Here is a 13,188-nt window from a genome sequence, read left to right as displayed (position 1 = left end):
AAGGTCTGGTTAGTAGGAGACCTCCAGGGTCTCGTGCAAAAGTTTTTCACAGCACGTCCTACCTAATCTTTTTAAGTGAAGATGGCTTGGATTGAACCTGGGACCTTCAGCATGTAAAGCAGACGTTTTACCATTGAGCCAAGCCCCCACCAGTCTATTTCATACATGGGGACTTTTGGATCACCATCAGTCTAAAGCGGTTGACAAAACAATGCCTGCTAGTAGACATATAAATTGTAAAAAGACTCCAAAGCTTTCCTGGGCGGGTGAGCACATACACAGACGTATTTTTGGCTTGGTGATGGATGGAGCATCCCACTTGCCAGTCCATCACATACCACATGACTCTTGAACTGGATATTAGCATACAAAAGCTCTTATAGGACAGGGTGGGCTAAATTTAGGGTTGTCCAAGCTTATGGGAGATACAATGATATTCAAAATCTCCCCACCCTCCCCAAGACTGTATATATGCAGCTCTGAAACGAAGAGATTAGGGGCTTCCTTCTTTAAAGGACAAAGCTCTTTCTCTCCACCATCTGGGGAAACTAAACACATATACAAGCAGCTGGAATGTTCTGTTGGAATCCTTCCCCTGCATGCACTCTGTAGTAAGTGTTGTAGCTGTAAGTGTTAGACGGGTTTTTTTAAAACCTTACTAATATTTTTTTCCCTTGGGGCCAGGCAGAGATTAGAGCAATCTTTTAGACTTCTAAAACTGTTCACCGCCCAGAGCCCCTGGGGATGGGCGGTATATAAATTGAATAAATAAATAAAATAAAAATAAAAGAGGATGATGTGGAAGGATAAATTGGCAAATGCTTTTTACCTTGTTCCTGGCATAGCGAAACTGTAGGTAAATTAGTAGTACAAGGTTTTTAAAACCAGTGATATGCTCAGGATGTTTAATATAAAACATTTCTTAATTCTCATTACTGTCACCTTGCTCAAATACAAGTTGATTGTAATACCATAGATACAAATGCAAGCACCTGCCTGACTTACCCTTCTATTTTCCTCCCTTTGTCCCTGGCCACATTTTTAATCTTCCTCCTACATTTGATTAAACAAAGTCTGTCTTGAGATACTACTGAAGGAATACTTTGCAGCCCAAATAAAAGAAGGCCTACTTTTCAACCAATCTATAGCTACTGAAATCAAATATGCACCTTTACAAACTTTTCAGGGGTGAATACTGATTTTATAATTAACTCTGGGACAACAAGAAACTAGTAAATTATTACTGCAGACTGGTGCAATTTTTATATGACCTGTTACAAGAGATTATTCTAAAAAGAAGCCATATGTGCCTGTTTGGACCATGCTAAGCTAGTTCTCACTCATCTTCCAAACATCACATTGTGAAAATGGCTCAAGAACTATAGGTCTCCAGTCTCTTTCCCATCAACCTTGGCCATGCCACCAACAGATTGCCTCAAGGTCCATATCACCTTTCCTGTTTTTAAATTCCCTCATTCAGTAGCAAACACATATTTTGTCTCTCTATCCCTTTTTGAAAACACTGCTCTCTTTTTAAAAAGAAATAAGGAAAACAAAACCACTTAGAAAGCCTCCAAACAGAAATAGTTAAAAGGCCATGGAGGACCCAAAAAACATCACTTGCAGGCTGGAGAGAGAAACAAGACCACCCAGACCAGACATTGTAGTAGGAGCTAGATGCACTGTGGCAAAATGTACGCACATGCTCCCCAACCCAATCAACCAGGAAGATTCTCTAGCCTAGGCATCATGCAACAAGAGACTACTACAGGGGAGGAATCTGGAGTTCAATGAAACCATGGAACTAATAGGCTTGCTTCAGCCAGTAAAACTATGGGACTAATTCATTACACTGCTGTTTGTGGATTGGTCTCCCTTTACAATCCCATCTCACACCCTCAACTGGAACAAGGGCAGCTTCCTCCTGGACACTTTAGGAAACTTGCTCATCCCCTTCAGAAGGCGGCAATGGCTTTAAAGCACAATCAGCTGTTGCAAAGGAATCAGAAAGACCAGGTGCTTGCAAAAAGCTTCTCAGTGCAACAAGTGACAGCTCTGGAGTAAGGGAAATAAAGAGAAGGACACCAGTGAACTTGATGAGCCAGTAGCTGCTTGCAGGAAGAAAGTAGAAGCATCTTCCTGGAAAGCACAAAGAGTGTGCAGTGCCTCCTTAACCAAAACCTGAAATAGGGAGTACCTGGACTGGGAAGTGCTGACTTTTAAAATAGCAGTAAGGGGAGTGAGGAGACCCGGAGGGCAGAAGCAGGCTAAGGCACAGAAATAGTCCTTAACACAGTCATCGGGGATGAGAATATGCCCAAAAAGCCGATGGGGGAGTGAGCCGAGTTTCCAGTATCTCAACGGTTATGGTCCTTTTCTGGACTTCTAAATGAGTGAGCCCTACTACCTCAGTATAGCCACATCAAAGCTCCCTCGTACTTCCAGATACTCTGCAAATAATCAATCAGCGTATTAGGCAAGCATCAGTGAAATTCAAGAAACTGAGTTCCGAATCCTGTACATAACGCTTGGGGGGAGTGGAGCATTATGTGCAGTGAATCCCCAGGGTCAAAGGCGCACAGATAAACGTTGGAAAGACTGGACCCTGAGCAAACTTAAGCACGGGGGATACGTGCCACCGAACTCGATGTGGCGTTTTTGGACAAACCGGCCTGGCGTTGCTCATGGGCATTCCCCATTAATATCTAATAGGGGCGGTCGCGCAGAACTACTCGAGTCAGCAACATTGCAGCCTCAGTCGGCTGCAGCCTTTGAAAACACGTTTTCCTTGTGAGGCAGTTTTGTCGACGTCCGTGGCTCTCCTCGGTCTACAGGCACCCGAGTATCCTCAAAACTGAGCAACTATCCCCGTTCCATTTTTCGTATTTAGAACGGGGGGGGGGGGTTTGCAAACAGAAGCTCTTCGGACTGCGCCCCCGCCCGCAGTGTCCCGGCGCCTTTTTTCATCGCGAAACCCATTGCCCCAGCAGGCAGAGGCTGTGGGGCTTTCCCCTGAGAGCAGCATTCCAAGGCACAAGAGCTGCGCAAGAGGGAAAAAATAGTCACCGACCCTTTTTTCCGCTCTATATATTCTTGCAATTTAGAGACTTCCGAATTGCAGACCTCAAGTCTCCTAACGCAGCTCAGTTCCCTTTATTGCACAAACTATTTCGGAATAGGTAGAAGGAAGAGCAGAGGACCTGCGTTCGTGCAACCCTTGCCGCCCGCCGCCTGTTTACTCGGAAGGCGGTCCCCCTGGAAGTTAATGTGTACAGGGTATGGTACCCTGCCTGCGAATGCAGAGAACGGCCGTTAATTCGACGAACGGTTTGTGACAGAAATAGCATAAACTGTTTTAAGAGGGCGCAATACATTGTTAGACTCGCGTTTTGCCGCTCCAAGGGTCAGCGAACTGTTTCGCGTCTCTGCTGTTAGTACCGATTCTGCTGCCGCTCGGTTTCTAAGAAGTTTGACAGCCTGTTGTTCTTAGGATGAAGTTTCTGTAACTGTACATTTAGCTGTAAGTCTTTCAAACGGAGTCTGTGTTTTAATGTAATACGTTTTGGAGCCTGTCCTGTGCAGGCAGAGCAGCGATTCCATAAATATAACTACATTAGTAAAACACGTGGAGGTCCGAAGAAAAGGGCGCTTTTTCCTCGTTAGCCTTCGCTTTGCGCTTGTCTTCGCGCGTTTTTAGAACTCGCACCCCCGCTAAAGCACAGCTTGACCTGTTTTCTTCGAAGCCCCGCCGAGTTTGGCAAGGTTTACTGAATCTGCCGTACCCCGTTAGAAAAGAGGGCCTCTCTCTCTCCCCCTACCTCAAAAGCAATTTTGGCAAATTCTTCCCCCCCCCCCCCAGGCCCGAAGCAGGAGAACGCAGGCTGCGCTTCCTCCGCGCCTTGACCGGGAGTGGGTGTGCGTCGAACACCGCGAGACGCGCTTCTCCCGAAATCCTCGGTGGGCTCCGGTAACAGCCTCCCCTCGAGCCCGATGTACGCGAATAATCGCTACGCAGTCTAACAGCGCTTTTCCCGAAGCCGGTCTGCTCGGACGGCAACCGGGACCGAGGGGCTGATGCATCGTTTGGCGCTGCTTCTAACTAACCGTCCCACCCCCCCTCCGCCGCGAAGCCCTTTGGGACCGCGTCCGGCTGCCCAAACAGCAGCGCCGGTCCGCTGCTGACCAGCGAAACCGCCCCGAGCTCGGGACCGCGCCGCCGACCCACCTGGGACCGCGAGAGGCAGCCGGCCAAGCGCGCGTTGCCCTTCGCCTGCCTGCAGCCCGCAGGACGGAGGCAGCCCCAAGTTCTTGCCGCGAGGAGAGGCTTTCCAAACTTCATCTTACCTGGCGGGCGCGCGGAGCTGCCGGGAGAGCAGTCGCCGAGGCGGGCGAAGAGAGACGCGCGTGGCTCGGCTTTCCTCGCGGGAAAGGAAGCCTTCGGTCGGCCAGCGGAGGCGCCGAGAGAGAGAGGTTCTCCACGTCTGGGCCACCCAGAGCCGAGCTCCTTCACCTCCTCCCGTCCCTTGCTCGCCGCCTCGCACCCTCGGGCGCCGACGCTGCCATGGCTCGCCGTCAGTAATCCAGCCGCCCTCTTCGGTGCCTCGCCTGAGGAGCCTCCTGCCGCAGAGCGCCGCCTTCCCAACCTGGCGCGCTCCGGAGCACTCCTGTCGGGCTCTTCTTCGCCTGAGGAGCCGCTCAGCAACTTTGGGCGCCTCCCCTCTGGAAGGAGGCTGGCGGGGAGGGGCTGGGTGCGTGGCGCGCTGCAGCTGCGGGGGGGGGGGCGAGGACCGACGCGCGCGCTCCTCGGTCGCCTGTGGAAAAAAGAAAGCCAGAGTCGCCGGAGCCAGCAACGCAGCTGCTGAGGCAGACCGCTTGGCGCGCGCGGGAGGAGGCGGCAGGCAGGCAGGCAGGCAGGCAGCCTCCTTGCCAAGTAATGAATCTCTCGGCGCGGGCTAAAAGGCCGCTTCGGCTGATGTCACGGAACTCGCTGCTTTGGCGACTCCGGCAATCCCCTGAAGAGAGCGCGGGAAGCGCAGGAGGCAACCGGCGCGCTCCTCTGTGGCAGCCGAGCGATGCTAAGCGCTGGCGCGGCCGAGCCCCAGCCAGCCCTGGGCCCGCTGTGGAAGGGCCACTTGTCTTCCTCGGGCTTCAAGCGCCCCCTTTCTGCTCTGGGGCTCTGGTTGAAACACCCACACATCTCAAAACAAACTCCTTCACCAAGGAATTTTATTCTCTGCACTGGCCAGAGAGTGACTACCTTCTCTAAAATCCAGCTCCTTTGGCTGGCCTCGTTGCCATCTTTATTTTCCTGACAATGGTTCTGCGTTAGAGTTGCCACCTTTCCCCATGGGCTCTGCTCCTGTGCCAGTAGCAACTTGTCACATACGCATGAACTAGGGCTGGATGTTGTGCTACTATTGTGCTACAGCAATAATTCAGAACCAGATGAGCCTGTTCCTACAGAAGAATCCAGTTGCAAAGGATTGCTATAACATAACAGCCAACACTGTATGGGTACACCCAGGTAAAGCTTTCTCTTGCATGGAAATCAAAGGATGGGTAAAATTTTATTTTCTAAATTCCCTACTTGCCAGGACACTGTCAAAGACCCATAAACAGGCTCAGGAAGAAAGCTTTATTTATTCTTGCATTACCACACCAGAAAACTGTACCTGTGGAATTTCTGCATGCCATGTGATTGTTAGAGATACCTATGCACCTGTTAGAGTTACAGGGCCTCTGTGTAAAAAAAAGAAAAAGAAAAAGGTGGCATCCTACTAGCATGTATATTCTCAAGATCTTTATTTCAAGGCTCAAAGTGGGACCAGGAACAAAGGAGGTAAATAAGAGAGGAGCATAAGAAACATGCCTCTTCGTATGGCCACAGAAGGCTTGTAAGCATGTTTGTGCACCTCTCATTTAGAAATTATACTCTGCCTAATTCTTTTCCTGTAGTAAAATCGGCAGTGCACCACCTTAATTCCTGTATATAGTTTCAGGTAAGTAGCGGTGTTCATCTGCAGTAAAACAGCAAGATTTGAACCCAATGGCACCTCAAAGACCAACAAGATTTTTCCCTGTGGTGTGTCCATATAGATTTGTTCCTGTATGTGGGTAATTTTTTTTAAAATCCGGTTCTTTGGTTTTCCTGGATGGGGTCTAAGGTTAGTTATTTGTAAAAAGTAGTATTGGAGAGTTGTTTTTTGGTCTCCTGAGTGTAGTCAGATTTGTCCATGATGACGATGGTTTCTCCTTTGCTAGCTTCTTTAATCATGACGTCTGCTTAGTTTCTGAGGCTGTTTACAGCTTTTCTTTCAGCATGAGTGATGTTGTGTTGTGGGAGACGACGTTTCTTAATCACATCAGTTTGGGATTAGCAGTGAAAGAATTCTCTGTAGAGATCTAATGTGCCATGGGCAGGGGTGTCCATGTAGAGTCAATGTGTGGTCAGTTTTTGTGATCAATGTGTTGCCCATTGGAGGGTTGGAGAAATGGTAGCTAGTCAACAATAGACTGTGAATTGTTGTGTTGTAAAGATATTGCCTGTCCATCCAAGTTCCATTCTGAGGCTTGATGAGAGTATCCCTTCAGACATGGATGGCAAAAAAGGCCTCCAAGACACCACACTACTGTATTATCTCTGTAGTTTTAGAGAGCTGAACAATAGTCCTCATGAAAGAACAGATTCCTCTGTTGGGCAGACAGTGTGCTGCGAAAGGTTGACAGTATTGCTGGAGAGGTTGTTCCTATGGCCTGCAACATGCATGAGACTAGGCAGTTTCTTGTCTTTCTGACTCTTGAGGGAGACGAGTTGTGAGTTGTAGACAACTTGCTTTCTTTTGCAAAAATACTTGTAACCAGGTTGATTCCTTATGGAAATGTCCAGTTCAAAGAGGTTTTCATTGATCTGTTTCTGCTTGCAGTACAAGACACTGGTCAGATGTTTAAGCACCATCTTGTAGATAAGTGGTTTGTAGTGGATTTTTTATTTTCAGTTTCTTAGGAATAATATCTAGTCTTCTGCATTTGGTAAGAAAGATACTATCAGATTGTACCTGTGCAGGTTTTTTCATGAGGTTGGTAGATTTCTACTCCATGCAGCTCAATGTAATGCCTTCCATGGACAGTTTCAGGTAGGCAACCATGTTGGTCTGTAGTAGAACAACAGGATTTGAGTCCAGTGACACTTTAGAGACGAACAAGATTTTTGGTTTTTTTGGACAGCACATCTCAGTTTTATGGGCCATTGACTTTCAATTATTTCTGTCCAGTAGCACTTTAGAGACCAACTAGATTTCCAGGGTGTGAGCTTTTGAGAATCAGAGCTCCCTTCGTCAGACATATGGAGTGGAAAAAGGTAGACATCTTTATAATCCAGGCGAAGAGTGAGAGAGGTATTGCAAATTAGATTGTCAGGAAGCTAGCTATAATACATGTTGCAATTAGGTTGATAGAACATAAGTGTGAAGCATGTAAAATTAGCATCTGTAATGCAAGAGAAAAATCCGATGTCCCAATTCAACCCTGGGGGATCCATTGTTCCAAATTTGCAAATAAACTCAATTTCAGCAATCTTGCATTGTAATTTTCCTTTGAAGTTTCTCTGTTTGTGAACTGCTACTCTGAGGTCAATGATGGGATGTCCTGGCAGATTGAAACATTCTCCCACTGGTTTTTAAATGTTGTGATTTTTTTTCTTATATTAGATTTATGTCCATTCATTCCTTTGTGAAGGGACTGACTTGTTTGTCCAATATAGAGTTGAAGGGCATTGCTGACACTTGATGGCATATATAATGTTGGAAGATGAACAAGTGAATGAGCCTGACATGGTATAGCTGGTACTGTTAGGGCCATTGATTGTTTTGTTGAAGGAAATATGGGGGCAGAGTTGGCATCTTGGTTTATTGCAGGACCTGGTCCCAGAGTTTGTGTCCGTGTTGAGAAGTGCATTGTTGTGAGTGAGGAGTTGTTTAACTTGGGGGGTGTCTATGGGAAAGAAAATGTTTGCCTCCCAATACCTATGAAAAAGCAGTATCATTGTCCAGCATAGGTGGCAAGTCATTAATGTTGCTTTCAACTGGTTTGAGCTGGGAACTGTACATGACCACCAGTGGTGTTCTCTTGTTGTTCTGTTTGGGCTTATCTTGTAGCAGGTCATCCCTCAGTCTCATTCTGGCTTTGTTGATTTGTTGTCTTGCTACATCTGGTGGGTATTGTAAGTCCAGAAATCTCTGCTGTAGATCATGCAGGTGAGAATCTCAGTCGGAGGCACTGGAGCAGATGCTGCTGTAGAGTAGAGCTTGGCTGCAGACAGTGGATTGTTTGGTAAGCTTGGTATGGTGACTGGAGGCATTGAGATATGTTTGGCAATTAATAGGTCTTCTGTATAAAGTGATTCTTAAGTTTCCATCAAGAATTTGTACAGTGGTGTCAAGCAAATGCACTTGCTGTGTGGATTGATTCATGGTCAGGTTGATAATAGGGTAGAAGCGGCCAACATCTTTATGGCTGACTTGGAACAGCCTCAGCTCCCACTCGCTAACATCCCTCTTGTATCTGAGATTCATTGATGATCATTTTTGTCATCTGGATCTCACATGGGATAAAAGTACTGGAGAAATTTCACCAAACCTTCAGCAGCTTCCATCATACCATCACCCTAACCCTAACAAGATCCCGAGGAAAGCTGACAAAATGTAAAAAATAAATAAATAACGCAAGTTATCAATAAAAATTTACAAGTAAATAAAATATAACAACCATTAAGACTATAAAACAATAAACCTTCCTAGTTAACTTGGAATAGCATGTGCATCACTTAACCAAAACCTGCAAAAATAAAAGGCTTTCACTGATATCTGGACAGAACTAGCCTGATGGGTTTCCCCAAGTAGACAGTTTCAAAGAAGATGCTACCACTAAGAAACCTCTGCTTCTTTTCTCCACCAACTTGGATTTTATCAGGAAGGCAGTAGGCTTTCTTTACAGGGGGCTGTCAAGGTAGAAGACCACCCAGGCTGCTTCTACATAGAGGCAATTCTCCATGTAGCTCCCATTGATGCTACGAATGCAGAGGCATTTGCAATAGCAATGGAGCCTCAGCCTTCTGTGTCTGTCATTTGTCCCTGCAGCTTGAATACTTTTTCGAGCATTTTTTAAAAAAAATTGAAACAGCTATTTTTTTTAAAAAAGTCATCTTTTTGATTGCAGAGATATAAGGGAAAATGTGCAGCAATCCAAAAGGCTAGAGACTGATTTTCAAAAAAGAAAGAAAGTTGGGAGCTAGTACAGGTAAACAGGTTGCCAAGACCAGTGATGTAAAAGTGCTTAAAGGCAGCATTTTCAACAGTGCTCAGAAATCAATCAGGAGCTAGTCTCACTATCTGAGAAGTGATACAATATGCTTCCTTCGACTCATTCCCAAAATTGATTGGGTAGCCATGGTGTTCTGGATGGTTATAAAGGTGGCCCCCATGTTGAATAGTGGCCATCTCTGTGTTGCAATAGGTGACTCAGCATGCCTTGGACACTGGGGGGGGGGGGGACTGCATGTCTCTCTTGATAAGTAAGCTGCTTCTCTTTGTCTAAGGTGGGGATGCATCCTGACTCCTCTCTGTGTTTCTTTTGGGAGATTCTTGTTCTTCTTGCCTCATGCCTTTCCTTACCAGGAGGTCCTCATCCAAACACCCAAATCCAGCCTTGATACTGAGTTAAACAGCTGAAATGCTTTAGACCAGGACTCTTTCTTTCTACTCCAAGATATTGCTGTAAATGGAATCACAGAATCCTTGGTGGTCTCTCATCCAAATACTAACCAGCGCCAACCTTTCTTAGCATCCAAAATCTGATGAGACTGGTCTACTTGGACCATCCATTCAGAGCCAAGGTAGTTTACAATTCCAAAATTAGGGGGAGGGAATCATACAAAATATAGAAGTACTCTTTTACCCACCCTCCCACCCACCCCCAAGGAAGTGTTTTTGACAGGAATTGTGTTTTTGTGATTCTCTGATGTTAAGTTAGTTGTGTTAATTTTTCTGTGTGGGGGACTGCTGGTGTAATGTGTCATAATGCTTTGCCTACTTGTACTTTGAAAGGGAGAAAATAATTTTTTAAAAACTTTATTTTGTGTTGTTTGTGTTTTATTCTTTGTTGTGCAGTTGGTTCCCATCATAGGGAACAATGGGGCTGGCTGGCCAACCATCTCTGTATGTGGTGGGGGAATTTGAGGGAGGGTGTCTGAGGTTCAGGTGCTCTTTCCCAGGGACAAGCTGGCACTCAGAAGTGTGCCCACCATTGTGGCACCCCTGGGCTGTGCAGAATTGCCCTGGGAAAGAGAGTTTAGAAGTTCCCAGCATAGGGAACAAAGGGAGAGGGCTGGCCAGCCTGTTCCTGGGGTTATGGGTGTAGGGCTACTGGGGGTGGATTTGGGTCTGTGAGGAGCTAATGTGGGAATTTGGGTCTGTGTAGCAGCTGGGGGGGTATTGGGTATGTGTGGGGCTGTAGGGGGTGGACTTTGGGGGCTGAGAGGACCTACTTGGGGAGGCCATGAAATGCCCCCCCCAAGTGGGAGCAGGCTGAGCCTTGGTGGGGTTGGGAGGAAAGGTGGGAGAATGGCCCCTGAGGGTTGGGGGGCATTTTGCATGCAAAATGCCACCCCTGGCAAGACAAGCCTCCCCCAGCTGTAGGTTGTAGAGAAAAGGTCACCTACTTGGGGAGGCAATGAAATGCCCCCCCCCAAGTGGGAGCAAGCTGAGCCTTGGTGGGGGTGGGAGGAAAGGTGGGAGAATGGCCCCTGAGTGTTGGGGGGCATTTTGCATGCAAAATGCCACCCCTGGCAAAGGAAGCCTGCCTCTTCATTTTTTCCCCATAGGAAATAATGGAGATCAGCAGCAGCAACCTTAAGCTATGCCCTTTTATAGGCGAGGATAGGGGGACCTGGTTTGGGGGGCCATAACATGGCCCCCCAAAGTCCAATCGGTCTGAAAATTGGGGGGTTGTTAGAGGGTAGTTAGAGGAAGGCCCCCACCAATTTTGGCTTGATTCGGTGGGGAAATGCCTCCCATTTTCCCATTGAAAAAGCTTTCCCGAATCGCCCCGAATCGCCATTCCTGAATCGGCTTACCGATTTGGGGACAGCGATTCCCGAATCGGTATACCCGAATCGGGAAAGCCAAACCACTGTGCCTTTGCACACCCCTAGCTGCTTCCATCAAGGGCTGGGCTTTCCATCTGCCCGGCCCCGCCCCTTGTTGCTCCAGCCTACAAAGGTTGTTGTAGCCTGCACTGCTGCTGCTGTCGCTGCCAAGGGAGCTGCTTCCATCGAGGGCTGGGTTTTCCATCTGCCCGGCCCCGCCCCTTGTTGCTCCAGCCAAAAAGGTTGTTGTAGCCTGCACTGCTGCTGCTGTCGCTGCCAAGGGAGCTGCTTCCATCAAGGGCTGGGCTTTCCATCTGCCTGGCCCCGCCCCTTGTTGCTCCAGCCTACAAAAGTGCTGTGCAATGCCAGGTCCATAAATAATAAGACCAAAACGCTGCAAGATTATCTTGCAGCATTGAGTGTGGACCTGGCTTGCGTGACCGAGACATGGGTGAGGGAGGGCGAGATGGTCGCTTTGAAAGAACTAGCCCCCTGTCATGAGTCAGCCCCAGCCCCGACTGGCCACCTTACCTACTGCCTCAGAGTCCTCCTCAGAGGATGAGCAGGAAGGGCCAGCAGAATCTCCTCTGGAGTCGGAAGCCCCTGCAGAAGCTATGGGAGAGGAGGAGCAGTCAGAAACTACTGCTGCTGCTCCAGAGGGAATTCAGCAGGAACAGCCTGGAGCTTCTGCAGAGACTGTCAGGGACGAGGAACAGCCAGAAACCTCCACAGAGGCTGTAAGAGACAAAGACTCCCCCAGGGCTAGAGCGAAATCCGAGCCTCTGGGGCCAGCTGAAAGGAGGAAACTTAGAGATAAGGCAGCGTTTCTGGAAAGGCGGAGGAGTAGCCGGCTAATAACACAATGCCGGGCAGAGCTGTTCGAGGGAGAGGCAACAGCTGGCCCTCATTAGAACAGCAATAAAGGAAGACGCTGAGAAGACCAAGCGTGGAAGCAACTCAGCTCGCCACTCCCTGCTACCTGGACATTCGTGTACCTTGCTCTACTGCTTGTTTGGACTTGACCTTGACCTGCCTATTGACTACTCTTCTGCCTGCCGCTCTCTCACTCCCTGACTGATAGCCTGACCCTGGCACCTGGCCTGACTCCTGGACCCTGGTTTGCTGTCTTGCAATACTGAACTCCTGCCTGCTGTGTTCAGCCCTGCAGTACCAGTGAGCCTCCTGCCTGCTGTGCCCAGCCCTGTGCGCGACACGTTGCTTCCACCCACAACTCAGCAGCTACTGGCAGCATGGATGCAGCCACAGCTGCTGCACTTGTAGCTCAGAACCAGACGCTGCAGCAGACGGTAACCCAACTGAGCAATGCTGTGGCTCAGCTTCAGCAACAGCTTCAGCAGCAAGCTGCGGCAGTGCCGCCGCCGGCCACGCCCAAGTGCCCGGTGAGTCCACCAGAAAAGTTCGCGGGCAATGTGGAGGAGTTTCCTGTCTTCCTAGCCCAGTGCCAGCTGTACATCAGCCTGCGCCCCCGAGACTTTCCTGATGATAAGACCAAGGTGGGCTTCATTCTGAGTCTCTTGAAAGGCCAGGCGGCCAAATGGTCTACCCCTCTGCTCCTGGAATCATCGCCGCTGCTGCAAGACTACACTGGGTTTGTGGAGCGGCTCCAGCAAACTTTCGCCAACCCCGTTAAGGCTGAGAGCGCCAACCGGCGCATCCGACGGCTTCGTCAGGGACGGGGGTCCGTGGCCACCTACGCGACGGAATTCCAGTTACTGGCTCAGGACCTTGCGTGGAACGAGGCAGCGCTGCAGGACCAGTTCATAGAGGGCTTGTCTGATGAGGTTGCAGATGAGCTAGCCCGAACAGAACGCCCCAGTTCCCTTCAAAACCTTGTTGTGCTGTGCCAGCGCATTGACCTGCGCCTGGAAGCCCGGAGACAGGCGCGCAGTGAAGGGGCCTGGCGGGGAAGGGCGCCCCGGCCGGTGCCTGCAGGCCCCTCCTGCGCCCCCACTGCTCCTAAGGGGGCGGAAGGGGAGGAGCCCATGCAGCTGGGCGGCGCCCGACCCCGTCTTACGGCCGCAGAGAAA

The 13,188-nt window shown here is 49.0% G+C and overlaps 1 protein-coding gene across 1 annotated transcript in view; it reads right to left on the bottom strand.

Annotated features, from left to right (window-relative positions):
• The window catches only part of CDH23 (cadherin related 23), an 819,524-nt gene extending 812,569 nt beyond the window's left edge, over positions 1-6,955 (bottom strand). The window contains exons 1-3 of the mRNA XM_054983948.1: positions 6,704-6,955; positions 4,345-4,811; positions 2,440-2,450 (exon numbers count right to left, since the gene is read on the bottom strand). Of these exons, the coding sequence (XP_054839923.1) occupies positions 2,440-2,450; positions 4,345-4,811; positions 6,704-6,955 (730 nt within the window). The remainder of the gene's footprint in view (positions 1-2,439; positions 2,451-4,344; positions 4,812-6,703) is intronic.
• Positions 6,956-13,188: the final 6,233 nt, after the last annotated feature.

This window comes from Eublepharis macularius, chromosome 6 (assembly GCF_028583425.1).
Source record: "Eublepharis macularius isolate TG4126 chromosome 6, MPM_Emac_v1.0, whole genome shotgun sequence".
In the NCBI taxonomy this organism is placed as follows: Eukaryota; Metazoa; Chordata; class Lepidosauria; order Squamata; family Eublepharidae; genus Eublepharis; species Eublepharis macularius.
Note: the sequence above shows the minus strand (reverse complement) of the source record. Positions and strands in the feature narration are given on the sequence as shown.